Here is a 15000-nt window from a genome sequence, read left to right as displayed (position 1 = left end):
ACACACACACACACACACAGTGCCTCACAAACAAGGGCCCTTCCTTGTTCAGACATTTAGCATCACACAGCATAGAGCAGTAGCTGTTCCGTATCCAGTTGACTCACTGAGAACACCATCACCCACTCCTGTATTCACCACCATTCAGTCCTGCAGTAGGATGGACGCGATCGAAAGCCAGCACTCTATTGCCACCTGCTGCCTGTGACCCGCCACTGCAGCCACAGACTGCAGGAGCACTGGAGCTGAAACTTCATTTTAGCACGGCATATGGCACCGAGACTCAATTCCTCTCCTGACACAAATGTTAAGTGTGGAGTGTGTTTGTGGTTTGGTAGCATGAAAGTGTGTTTGGGTTAGTGTGAATGAGTGTGTGTTTGTGTGTGTATGTGTGTGTTTAGGTCTAGCAGTAAGTGTTTGTCTCTTGAGGTACGGCAAGATGTGTGTGCTCTAGAACTGAGTTGATTTATGGCAGCAATTAGCCAGATACTCAGCTGTGTGTATACGTGAGTGTGTGTCTGTCTGTGTGTGTGTGTGTGTCAGTGTGTGTGTGTTTAAACCTCCTTGACTCATTGCTATGCTCCTGCATAGCCCCAATATCCACAAGTTTAACTTCTCGTTTATCTTTCGCTTATCCAAGCATAATCTTTTGTTCGGTCTCCCTCTCTCTCTCTCTCTCTCTCTCTCACTCTCTCACACACACCCACACACACACACACACACACACACACACACACACACACACACTCACACTCACTCACACTCACACACACACACACAGGTGAATGTGGTGAACTCCAGGTTAGGAGTCTGAAATCCCTGCCATGTTGCTCCATGCAGCATTCAAATACATTCAACTAAATGTATGTAAATGTAATTTAAATGTATCTCCTTAGCATTCAAATGTAATAATGCGCCGCAAATAATTCACATTTTACTGAGCAGCAAATGCTAATGACAACAGAACACCAGTTTGTAGCCAAGTCTATTACAATTTAACAATACAGAATACCAGTTATATATCAATTGAGTTGGAGTTGTAAAATTGCAACTCTTGCTTTTACCATGTATTTCAACGTAGTCACGTTATAGCACACTACGCAACAATTTGCCACTTTTGGATGTATGTTTTCAATGAGCAACTACTTTTGGCATCATCTTCATGTTCATTTTGATGGAATATGTGAAGGACAGATAAACACACCTGTCATTCCCACTAGCCGTCCAGGGTATGCACTATATAGTTCTGTTGGAACACCTCACGGAAATGTAAGAAAAGCTATCAAAGCACAACATCGCCAAAAGACGCCAGTTAGCATGTTAGCAAGCTGGGATGTTGGTGGTGTTTGCAAGGTTTTTGCATGCTTTTTAGATAGGTAGCTGACTAGTTTTAGACCCAAACTCCTTAATGCTTCCTTAAGAGTGGGGGCACCTATCCTCTATCCTACAACCTTGAACATCTGGCTTCCATTTGATTCCACTCATTAGTTCCACCCTCTGGTCCAAACATTGTACTAATAAACAAGTCCAGATGTTCATCAGAGTATTATCTGAATCTGCTTTGTGATATTCCAGTCAGGACTTTATCTTCTCTAAAAACACAACAACAATAGATGCTGTCTCTCTGCAGTATGCGACTAAGTCCCCCGAAAATTACTGAGTGAATATGCAAGTGAGTATGTGTGACTGGTCGAGTAACAATGATGTCATAATGGACATGATGTCACAGAGGAACTCTGAATAGTATCTATGGGGACCATTGTGGCCTAAAGAGCAGATAATCATATGGTCAAGGGGGATTCCAAGCTCTGTAGTTATTTGCTGAAACAATATTTGAAAGGAATACTGCTCAAACCATTAACATGATTGGACAACTGGGGTGTGATGTCATCTCTGTCAGTCCTTGAAGTGACTTCCTGTATTTCTTTCAAGGAAATCATATTGTATGACTGCAGTTGACTTTTTTTTCTCAGTGAAATTTGAACACATACATTCTCACTTATCTGGGATTTCAAACAGATGCCTAATCCTTTGTGTAAACTTAGTCATGGACTTAATCATTCAGCATTATATTTGAAAACTAAGATACTCAATCATTCATGATTTTCAACAGCGCATTCATGCACTGGTTTTCATACACAAAGTAACTCCTCATCACCATCGTTCACTTTCATCTGTGGTCCGAAAGACAATTTATTTTCTAATTACATCCCTGTTCTTATATGCATGGTTAAACACATTTGTCTGAAGTATTCTCAAAACGTCCCTACTTTCTAGAGAACCACGTCAGGCTCCTGATGGATGATATTAAAGACACCCATCACAAAGATGAGTGTGCCCAGAAACAGTCATCTCTGACAGACACAAGGGGTTAACCCTGCTGCATCGCTCTGCCATCACCGCCTGACAAATCTCATCACTGCATAATCTTCTTATGACATCACTAATATATCTGATGACTGATAGATGACATCACTTCAAAATGCAAAAATCTTGCTCAAGCCAGCCTTTGGGAATATGCAGCTAACCCCACCAGAGGGCATACTGAACAAATCTAGGATAAGTGGGGATTGTAAAATAATCACTTCAATCAATTGTACTGGCCAGTTCATCATTGATTAGGAAAAAACACACCACGTTTGCATGCAGAACTAGGTACATTCATGAAGATGCCTTGAAACCAGATGACATATAAGGATGGCTAACACTGTAGGGACATATATATACTGAAATGCTCCAGTGATAATCGAGGACAGCCAATCCGAGCAAAGGTGAGACACAAGGCCCCATCTGAGGCGGATGACGCCAGTGTAGTGACTGTGATTATGACATCACAATGTTGACATGCATTGCCATAGATATAGCCTTACCAGAGTGGAGGTAGCGTAGTAAGGAGTTTGGCTGCCTGGTAACAACACGGGCTGCAACACAACACACAGGGAGCAGAGGGAAGTTACACACCAAGGACACATTCACAGGGACAAGGGGGGTAAATAACAGAGAGAAAGAGACAGGGGCAATAGCAGAGGGTGGTAACAAAAAGAGGGTGTCAAACACTTACAGAGGAGAAGGGAAGAGGACAAAATGGCAAAATGGCAGAGGGGGAAAGTACACAGAAACTGCAGCAGAAAAGGAACTGAAATAGTGAAGAAGGTGTTTAAATGAAGGAAGATATAAACAGAAAGGGGCATTTACTGAGGGGAAACCACATCAAGAGGAGCTCAGTTACACAAGACAGACACAATAACAGCCAGTCACAGTCACAGACACAGACACATTCACAGACAAGACATTTATTATGTACAGGAGATATATAGAGAATGGGATTTACACAGATAAGAGTTCAAATGTACAGAGTTCAGAGTTGAAATGACATGATATAGTTTCATAGACGGAGGGGTGAGAGAACACACCAGTGAGCTACAGCAAGGACAGAGAGAAGGAGGGGGAAACAGGGCAGGAACTACACAACCTGTCAAGTCTTAATGCAGCAGGACATCCAACACGACAGAAACACGTATGACTAACATTCAAGTGTTCCAAAAGCCGGGGGCCAACACAACAGTAGAGGTTTCATCAACACACTAGGCAATAAGGACAGTAGGTCTGCACACAAAGAGGGCAATTAGCTGGGTATGTGTGTACTGCTTTATAATAGCAGGAGGTAATAAGACATTTATAAGCTATTATTTCCTGATTGCTTGGTGGAGTTCATCAACAGTGAACATTAACTCTATGTGTTCATGACTCCACACTTATAAAATACAAACACCATATCATAATTATTGTCAATTTTAGGAGCGTATGTTCTCTGCCGAATATTTTTAATTATATACTCACTAATGATGAATAACTGCTTTTGTTTTGTCGTTGAAGAAATAATAATAATAATTAAGAACCTCTTTATTACGCATTCCCTGAAACATACGGAATAGTGTGTGTGTGTGTGTGTGTGTGTGTGTGTGTGTGTGTGTGTGTGTGTGTGTGTGTGTGTGTGTGTGTGTGTGTGTGTGTGTGTGTGTGTGTGTGTGTGTATATATATATATATATATATATATATATATATATAGTATATAGGCCTCATTACCCTATCACCATCTCCACATCTGGATGTTTGAGGCAGGTTTGACTCCTAAAGCTCCTAAAGACACTGTCCTATAGAAGAGTGAATTCAAGGCCAGAAGTTGGGGGGCTCTGGTTTAAACTATCAATGCTGCTGTCCATGGTACTGAAACTGACTGCAATTCCTCAGATGGCCAGAGGGGGACAATCACGGTCTGTGAAGTGCTTCGTTACAGCTGGCACTGACTTCAAACGAGGCACACTTATGTTCATGCCAAATACAGAGCAAACACTAGGCAGTTTAAACACTTCACTTGGTCTTCACATGTGACAAGTATATTAACTTTGCATTTCTTTCTATTATAGAAACAAATAAAATAACTGTTCATTTTTGTACAGCTTCCCATAAGGAATGACAATGCTCATGTATGTATAAAATGTTTTTAATTATAAATATAAAAATGTGTATTTGCAATAAATATATAAACCATTTTGATATCCATACTGAAGGATTCACTGGCAGGCAGCTTCCCGTAGTAGTGTGTGTGTTTTTAATTCAAACTGTCACACTGTCCCAGTCATACAAGCAGAGATGTGCGAGTCACTGTATGCTTGAGAGAGGAGAGGAGAGGAGAGGAGAGGAGAGGAGAGGAGAGGAGATAAGAGCAGAGCAGAGGAGAGGAGAGAGGAGAGGAGAGGAGAGGGGAGGAGAGCAGAGCAGAGGAGAGGAGAGGAGAGGAGAGGAGAGGAGAGGAGATCAGAGCAGAGGAGAGGAGAGGGGAGGAAGGAGAGGAGAGGAGAGGAGAGGAAAGGAGAGGAGAGGAGAGGAGAGGAGAGAAGAGGAGATGAGAGCAGAGGAGAGGAGAGGAGAGGAGAGAAAAGGAAAGGAGAGGAGAGGAGAGGAGAGAAAAGGAGAGGAAAGGAGAGGAAAGGAGAGAAGAGGAGAGGAGAGGAGAGGGAGGAGAGGAGAGGAGAGGAGAGGAGAGGAGAGGAGAGGAGAGGAGGAGAGGAGAGGAGAGGAGAGGAGGAGAGGAGAGGAGAGGCTGGTCAGAGTCTGGGATTCCTCTCTGATAACAGGAAGGTGAAGCCCCAGCAGATCTGCCTGACGTCACGGCCACTTGGCCCGAGCGCCGTGGTTACGGCCAGCACCGGGCAACAGATTCAGATCTGACACACATGTCCCTTCCCGGGTGTCCCCTCATGTCCTACATTATTCCTATATTCTGCAGAGCTTACGCTGGAGTTATTCAGCCCTAATTTCACCTGAGTAGGACGTGCCCAAGAACTAGGCTCTCACTCTGCTGTCACAACAAATTAGGGGGAAAGGGGGCGCCGGGTCAAGAGTCCCATGGCAGAGGCTGACTGCAGGGCACTGGATGCGAGCCCAGTGTGCTCATATGGATCTTCCGTCCACAGTCCTCCAGTGCTCATTTTACATTTACATTTAGTCATTTAGCAGACGCTTTTGTCCAAAGCGACGAACAAGGGAGAGAACAGTCAAGCTAAGAGCAATACAAACCTGGTGTAACAATAAATACTACTTTACATAAGAAATAGAAAAACGACATAGAAAGAAAAAGAAGTGCAGGAATGTAACTGCTGAAGTGCAAGTTAAGCACTAGTCAAGGTGCCAGTTAGGAAGGGAGGTGCTCTCTGAAGAGTTGGGTCTTCAAAAGCTTCTTGAAGATAGAGAGGGACGCCCCTGCTCTGGTAGTACTAGGCAGTTCGTTCCACCAACGTGGAACTACAAATGAGAATAGTCTGGAATGCCAGTCCTTGGGCAGAGCCGGAATATCCTGCCACGCTTGTAATTCTTGTAACATTATTTTGCAATGAAGTGTCTGCTGAATCAATACATTATCATGTAGATGCAAGTATAATCAGAGTAGGGTTGATTTTCTGTCGCCTGTAACTGCTTTGATAGGGGAAACAACACTTATAATCCTCATCATATAAAAAAATCCTAGCTATATACTGTAAATCTCACTGTAAACTCGGGTTGCCTTTGTCGCTCATTGACTTCCTGCAATAAGGACACTGCTTTCCCAGTATGGCACATACTAATCCCACATCCCTCTCCTCTTTACGTGCTGGAAGAGCACAGCGCCACTGGCACCCCACTCCTGGCTACAATCAACTGATGCAAAACCAACACCTGTCAGTCACTTCATGTCACCTGTTCAAGCAGCCAATGAGAATGCGCCCAACGCTTTTCTCAGCTGCTGGAAATCCAGACGAGCACAGCTGGGTGCTGTGGTTTACACTAGACGCAGCAGCATCAGCTGGGTGTTGTGGTTTACACTAAGAGGCGCAGCGGAGTCTCAGCGGGCATGCCCAGCAGTGCCTTCACAGCCCCCGCTGTCTCACCTTGTTTGCATCTAAGTGTTCCACTGCGTGGGGCTGGTGTGCATGTGTGCATGTGTGAAGAGGTGCCTGTGCTCTCTTTTGGTGTGTATGTATGTGTGAAAATACAGAAAGACAGAGAGAGGAAAGACACAGAGAGAGAAAAAGAGAGAGGGAGAGAAAGTATTTATGTGTGTGTGTGTGTGTGTGTGTTTAGGTGTGTGTGTGTGTGTGTGTGTGTGTGTGTGTGTGTTTATGTGGACCTCAGGCACAATCCTAGGAAGAACTATCAAGATTAACAGCAGTATCTTTGCAGGCTGATGAGTTTAGGAGGCTTAAATCATCCAAATGGCACGGCTATGTACGGCTAGAGGCCCAGGAGTAATGGAGCTCACTGCAGGAAAAAGGGTCTTTTAGGCTTCAGACATCAGTAAAGCTCCTACACCATGTCTGACACTTGTCAATCATTTGCAAGTCAAATGATTCAAATCACATGTATTATTAGCAACAATCATCCATGCACATGGACAAGGAAAGATCATCATGCCAACACATACCAAGTATATGCATATACGTCTTCTTTCACCTTTCATATATGAAGAACAATGCTGGAAAGCCATGTGTGTGAGTGTGTTGGGGGAGGCCGTTCGTATTTGTTTGTGTACATGTATGACTGTGTGTGTGTGTGTTCCTGTAAATGGGTGTGTGGTCTTCAGGGTGAGGATTCAGGGTTACCTTGCTAGGCGATAGGTGTGTATGAGGTGCGTAGCCGTGGAGACCGTCGATTGGGGCGTGGCCCGAGTCGCTGAGGTGCAGAAGCTCTCCGCTCTTTCCTGGAGTCAAGTGGGCGGGACTATGCTCCAGGGGTGGAGTCTCCTCATCTTGGTAACGGTACTTCTGCAGAGAGACAGACGGAGAATGTAAAAAAGCAGTTCTGGATTGATGACATAATATGCTCATCATGTTCAAGACAATTCTACATTAAAACAAATACATACATAAAAGCACACATATTTTTTCTCTCATAAAAAAACATGCAACATACACACACTAAAAAACATACAAACACACAAACACACATCATTGAAAGATTTTTTGTTTTCTTTTCGTATTGTTTACAGAAGAGAAGAGAAGAGAGGTGCAAAGGACTACCACACAGAAATAATAATAATAATAATAATTTATTTTATTTGTAATGCATCCTTCATTCAAAAGAATCTCAGAGTGCCAAGAATCTCAGAGTGCCAGGCGCATACACACTTTCTCTCTCTATCTTTGGCACACACACACACACACACACACACACACACACACACACACACACACACACACACACACACAGGTCATTTATTTCCAGTCCCAGGGCCTCATATGACCCATTCCCTAAATGAGGTGATTTATGTCTGTAATCAGCCAGTTAATAGCACCTGTGTGTGTGTGTGTGTGCGTGTGTGTGTGTGTGTGTGTGTGTGCGCGCGCCCGTGTGTGTGTGTGTGTGTGTGTGATACGTGATACGTGTGTAGAATGGTAATCAAGTCTGTATTCAAAACACACACACACACACACACACACTCATACACACTGATAGACATACATCCTGGTCTGCAGCAAATTCCTGGAGCCATCTCCCCTATTTTATCACTCTGAAACTCTGCCAAGCAATGATGGGAGAGGTGGGGGGGAAGGGGGGCGGGGTAAAGAATAATTCTCTGCCTTTTCAAGCCGCTGTGATCGTAGCTCTCTGAGGATTTAAGAGATTACAGGAGGTTCACACACACACACACACACACACACACTTGGCTTTGCCAATGAATTTTAATGGCTGCTGCAATATCATGATAGCAAAAATACAGGTATATCTGCATGATTCTTCCAATTATTCTCATATAATGACATGCGATTGCAGCTAAAGCAGTAATGATGTCATTATGCTGTCCACTGTGTTGATGTCACAATGCCTTCTCTGCTATATTCTCTTCCAAAGCAGAACACCCCAATCATTCCCTTCCTCCCAGAGGGTTTGTGACATCATGCTTCAGAATTCCGGTCGACACTTAATGCAGGGTTCCATGACCACAAAGCATCATGGTTAACCGTGCAAACATGTGCAAACACCCGACAAATGACAAATGACGTGTCAGACTAAAGTTTACAGGGAGCATATTCAGAGGGCCATGAAATTCACTTTGACCACAATGACAAACCCCGCTTATCTCATCCTCCATATCACTCACTCAGCGTAAAATGCATTAGTCATCACAACCCCATTCCTGTTACTCCTTTGGTGCAGGCTTTCCCTTCCTCTTTTATCTACCGCATTCAAACAATCCAAGCATGGGGATTCAGGCTCAATCACATCCAAGTCCTCTACCACTCCTCTGCAAGTTCACTTAATTTGGTTAATAGTCGCACGCGCCAATGCATCCCTCTATGATTTTTTTTTTTGTTCAAAAAGAAAACTCAGTTAACAGTTAATACAGACTGCAGTACAGCAGTGTCTGAGATTCAGTGGTTACAAAAACAAAACATAACAGTGGAATGCTGACTAAAATCTAGAATTTAATTGTGGCGCTGTGGCTCTGTGATGTCACAATGCCCTAGAAATGCATTTTAACATCACATTGACATGGCAGAAGGTCTCTGTGGAGGTACTGAGGTCTGCTGGAAATTACTCACTGTTACTCACAACATCAGCAGGGCATGACACTTAACATGACACAAACACACACACACACACACACACACAGAGAGAGAGAGAGAGAGAGAGAGAGAGAGAGAGAGAGAGAGAGAGAGAGAGAGAGAGAGAGCGCAAAGAACTGTCATTCTACATGACTTGGTCTGGCACATCTAGTATTTTGTGTGTGTGCTGTTTTTATTTAACTGCCAGTTTGACTGAGTATGTGTGTGTGTGTGTTTGTGTGTGTGTGTGTGTGGTTCATTATAACTAAATACACATACAAACAATGTATATTTCTTTCACACACATGCATCTATAGACACACACACACAAATACCAGAAAGATGAGAAAATGTACAAATACCAGAGTCATGAAACTCCTAATAGACCTGTGCCTCTTCTCTCTCTCTCTCACACACACACACACACAGACATATTTTTAGCGGGTGGGCAATCACTCACTCAATCATGCTTTTTATTAATTTGCTTGTGTCTGTTGTGGTACTGGACCGTGCTGTTGTGGCACTGGACCATGCTGTGTGGCACCTGGCAACACCCCCATTTACATTCAAATGGTTTAGTCCTGGTGGTCAGCCAATGAAACATAGGAGCTCAGACGGGCAATTTCGCCATGCTCCAGTTTCCATGCCATTTCCGGTCATATCATACAATGGCCTAGTGCCAACAGGTGAACTTAAGTCAGTGTGTCTGTGTGTCTGTGTGTGTGTGTGTGTGTGTGTGTGTGTGTGTGTGTGTGTGTGAGAGAGAGAGAGAGAGAGAGAGAGAGAGAGGGAGTGAGAGAGTGCATGCTGATGAGAAAGAAGAAGAAAAAGAAGAAGAAGAAGAAGAAGAAGAAGAAGAAGAAGAAAGAAATAAGGAACACGAAAAGGAGCCCTAAGATAAATGAGATGTAGGGCTGCTATTTTCTGATTCTTCTTCTGGCCATGAATGCTAAGCTCTGAGTATGACAGACAGACAGACAGAGAGTTGCATTATCCAACTTCATGGCGAGAGATCCACGCCTGGCAGGAGCGCAGAGTTGCAATTACTCTCACGCGGGCCCGTGCACTAATGAGGGTTCCTGCACGCAAACCCTGTGCATAAAATTGGTCCTCAAACGTAAACACACATACACGTGTAAGACAGCCTACACGCAGAAATGGAACACTGATAGGGGAACAATAGTGGATCACGGAGGGTCACGTTATTTGAACTGACTAGATGACACATTGAGATTAAAGGGCGCAGGCAGCGAAATCTCGCTGGCCGGGATAATGGAGTTTAGATGAGAGAATGTGGACTAATTCAGATTCAGCCCCCTGACGCTCGGCGAGCGCGCTACGATCACGTTTCATTTGCGTTTCCGCATGGCCACATCTCTCACGCCTCGCGGCCCCCCTAGCCCCTTCTGCCTTCCGTTCAGAACAGAAACGCGAGCCATGAGAGACCCCCCTCCACATGCATGTGTGCTGCTTCACGCTCGCTCGCTCGCTCGCTTGCACGCACGCGTTCGTGCGTAACTACATATACACACAGTGATGAAAAGTGGACAACCCGGCTTACCTTGCAGCCGAACATAAGCGAAAGGGTCCTGTTGCTACAGACCACCTTACACTGACACATTACCGGCGAGAAACACTTGCAGCGCCGCTCCGGTGGAGACATCCGAGCGACGCCCATCAACAAGCCTCAAAGCCAAGGACCAAAAGCGCGGCGAAAGCGGCAAGGCAGCAGGGTGACCCAATAGCCCTTTGGAAGCAAGACACTGGCTTTACTCCTCGTAACCGAAAGCCCTTGGTATGCACGAGGCGGATGGTCTACTACGCGCAGTCTGTAACGCGAGTTGGGTTCATTCTGGTGTTGGCACTTGTCCACGAGATGCTGCCGGTACCGACGGAGTTCAAGTTCACTGTCTAGCGCTCCTCCAACAGGTAAACATCAATATCCAAGTATAAAATGTGTGAGTTTAAAATGTATAAAAGGTAGCTGTCCATAAGGCTCTGTGGTTGTCTTCATTCCCTAGTCCTTCTCATCTTTCTGGCGGCCCCGTCTTCTCTCATTTTCCCCAGTCGTTGCCCTACCGTCTCTCTCCTCCCCCCTTTCACTCTCTCTCTCTCACTCTAGCAGAATTTCGATATCATACCAACAGAACGTTAAATCAAGTGTTCTACCGTAAAGGCGTGGCTATAAGCGCATCTCGAGCTTGCTCGAGACGGGGGGAGTGTGTAAAGGCAAAAGAATGACAGACGGACAGATGTAGAGAGAGCGAGAGATATACGGACATTTTTTTAAATTTGACTAACGTATTATTTTATAAACCAGACACGTTCAGTGGACAGACCCAAAATGGCACGAGACGAGGTAAAGAGGAGGAGATGGCTATGAGGAAAAAAGAGAAGATGGTGATATTATACGATTAGGAGCTTGGCGCGCGAAACATCCATATCATTCGGTGCGACGTGACATATCATGCTGTTACACTAAACATACATATGTCCTAGGCTTCCATAACAAGCAACAGATACAAAAGAACGTCCGCTCGAGCGCGCGCACACGCACAGCTGGAAATGCTTACCGCAGGATCGCTGCACCCGATGCCTCTTATCTTTCTCCTATCACCTCTCCTTCCCTCTGAAGATAAGGTCGGGGCGAAGAGACTGTCCCAATTTTGATCTCTCTCTCTCTTTTCTCCTCCTCTCTCTCTATGTCTCTGTCTCTCTCATTCTCGTCTCCTTCTGCTCCAACACTGTGACCTCGCGCCTCTCTCCTCAGACAACGGAATCAATATCTCACCTGTCGGCACGAGCTATTCATTCATTTCAGCGAGGGAGACGTTATCGCCTCGTGACACACGCTGGCAAAACGGGTCCTAGAACTGAACGCGTCTCCACAGGAGGACAGGACAGAGTTTCCGATACCAATGCCCCCTGGCGGCTAACGACCACACAGGCTTAACGGAAGCGAAGATGGCTTAACGCCTTAACTCCCGGTAGGTAGCCGTTAAAGGCAAGTTAAAGGCAATCTAGTACAGAACGTAACAGCTTGAGAAGAAAAGCGTCATTCATTGGGACCCAACAGCACAACATATTGTAGCCAAATAGAGAGTACAACAGGTTGGAGTATAGGAACTATACTGGAGAATAAGACTGTGTAAACAGTGTGCTATACTAACCTAGAGAAGGACTCAGCTTTGGTGAACAGGTTAGGATAGCAGTCCACAGAGGATTTCAGCAATTCAAGATTAACAATGTCTATCGATTGTCTATCAAGACTTATAATTCTGGACAAAATCTGACGTTCAGACGTCAGAGAGGTTCAGGCGAAGCACAGTCTACTGAGAAAAGGAGTTTGAGAACCTCAGACAGTAGCAAGGCTGATTTCAGATTGTGTTCACAAAGATTCTATGAATGAATCAAAAGAAAGAACCTCTCTATTTCTTTCTCCATCTCTCTCTCTCACACACGCAAACACATTACACAGTCTGACCACATACACAGGGAGAAAACATTTGTTCCAAGGTCACCTCCGCCGTTACATCTGATTTCCTGTTTCCACCGCCTCTTGCTGCACCCCCTCCTCTCGCCGACCCCCCCCATCCCCCATCTCTCCCATTCTCTCTCCCTCTCTCTCTCCGCCCCCCTCCCTTCCTCTCTCCACCTCATCATTGATCACTCCTCGTCCTTCCTCATTCATAGAAAATGTCTGACTCAGATTTCACTCCTACAAGTACAATTCAGAATAATAACATAACACACGCACGCACACACAGTAGAGATAAAGAATAGTCAGCCCCTACAGACACAAAGAGGTCATCAACCCGCATGCACTTGATTAAATCAAAGAGAGAAGAGTGAGAAGAGAGAAAGAGAGAGAGAACGAGAGAAAGAGAGAGAGAGAGAGAGATGAAAAGAGACAGGAAGAGAAAAGCACACTTATCCATTGGGTGGAAGACAAAGACCATTTCATTATCATTCAGGAGCCGTGGAGCAGAGAGGACAGAGGCTCCTCTGTATGCAGCTACACACACACACACACACACACACAACCCCAAACCCCCCCCCACACACACACTGTCACTTAAGTCACACACTCTCAAACACATACACACACCATCCCTTTGTCACACGGAGAATCACACAGACACACGCACACACACACACACACACACACACACACACACACACACACACACACACACACACACACACACACACACACACACACACACACACACACACACAGCCACTTAAGACACACACTCTCAGACACATACACTCACCATCCCTCTGTCACACTGACAATTACACACACAAACATTTTAATTCCTTCATGTGGATCTAGATGCAGGCAACCGTAAAAAGACAGACATGTTAGAACAGGGTCAGTCACTTCTTCTCTAGATTTGTGGACACACACACACACACACACACACACACACACACACACAGACACACACACACACACACACACACACACACAAACACACACACACACACAAACAGGGTCAGGGCATTGCTTATCTTCTCTAGATTTGTGGGTGCACAAAAAACAAGAGGATCCGTGGCTGATCGCTAATCAGCATGGAGTGCTACACAGATGAAAAGGAACCATTTATCCTACCACTAATGCTGTCAACAACTCAAGCCATTCTGAAGTGTAGTAAGTCTCCCTGTCAGAGGGGAGTCCAAATACAGCTAACGAGTCCTGGGTAGGTTACTGGGGAACTCTATAACACTATGATGGAACCTGTCTGCTTTTAAACTGCTTGTTTGTGCTGTTGTACTGTTTGTGCATCGAGCAGCAATTACATGAATGACACAACACTATACACAATATACTACTACACCTATGCAATATCACTGCAATCCTGTTTTCCCCCTGAGTGTTGCGGTGGGTGTTGCTTCCTGCTTCCCGCTTCCTGTTTAGATCTGTAGTAGGCTGCTAATGGGAATGCAGTTCCTAATTTGTTGGGAATGCTAGTAGATGGGCCTTGATGGTGAAGATAAGAATGTCCTCATTTATAATGAATAAATATATACAAATTAAATATAATACATTGAAAGCACAGAGTATGACCATGATTACCCAGAGGGCTGAGGAGAGGCCAGTGTCCCTGCAGACTGATCCAGTGTTGCGCTGTCCCAGTGTTAGTAGGGTAGCACTCGCAGTGTTCAACACCAACTCCAATACATTTAAGGAACTAACTGCAGATCTGTACAAACAGGAAGCCCATTTGCGTCTATAAATATCAACACATACATACACTACAAACACACACACACACACACACACACATATACACACACACACACACACACACACACACACACACACTATTGAGCAATTTTCCACTATGCAACGAAAAATGCAAATGAACAGGAATGATGCAAATTCATGTGCAAATCAATATTTCATTAACAATACAATTAGGTCATTTCATTAATTTATTTTATGTTGTTTTTTTTTATTTTATCTGATATTTTTCTCTCCTCTCTCTCGCGTTCTCTCTCCCTCTTTCTCCCTGTGTGTGTGTGTGTGTGTGTGTGTGTGTGTCTGTGAAGACAGTGTCCAGTCTTAATCTGTCCAAAGCAATGCGCCTGGGAGCAGTGGCCCCAAAATAAACAGTGAGCTAGAAACACAAACCAGCTTTTCTGTACACACACACACACACACACACACACACACACACACACACACACACACACACACACACACACACAGATGACATGCACATGCACACACACACACACACACGCACTCACACTGAAACAAACAAACCCAATTGGACACAGCAATCTAGACAGAAGGAGAGACCACGGGTATGACAGCTCCCTAGCAAAGAAATCACAACAGATATAAACATACAAATAAACACAAACACAGACACACACACACACACACACACACACACACACACC

General features: G+C 44.6%; 1 protein-coding gene across 6 annotated transcripts in view; it reads right to left on the bottom strand.

The window, feature by feature from the left end:
• Positions 1-15000, bottom strand: part of LOC105904570 (disks large homolog 4-like) — a 72394-nt gene that overhangs the window by 30540 nt on the left and 26854 nt on the right. For 3 of the 6 annotated variants that reach the window (XM_031584631.2, XM_012832473.3, XM_031584634.2), the window contains 2 exons: positions 7141-7302; positions 2871-2921 (listed from right to left, as the gene is read on the bottom strand). In XM_031584631.2, the coding sequence (XP_031440491.1) occupies positions 2871-2921; positions 7141-7302 (213 nt within the window). Of the gene's footprint in view, positions 1-2870; positions 2922-7140; positions 7303-10645; positions 10852-11875; positions 12166-15000 lie in introns of those variants that run through there. The other 3 variants (XM_031584635.2, XM_031584633.2, XM_012832474.3) reach the window with 3 other exon arrangements.

The sequence above is a fragment of the Clupea harengus genome, chromosome 18, assembly GCF_900700415.2.
Source record: "Clupea harengus chromosome 18, Ch_v2.0.2, whole genome shotgun sequence".
NCBI classification, from domain to species: Eukaryota; Metazoa; Chordata; class Actinopteri; order Clupeiformes; family Clupeidae; genus Clupea; species Clupea harengus.
This window is presented reverse-complemented; position numbering and strand designations above follow the sequence as displayed.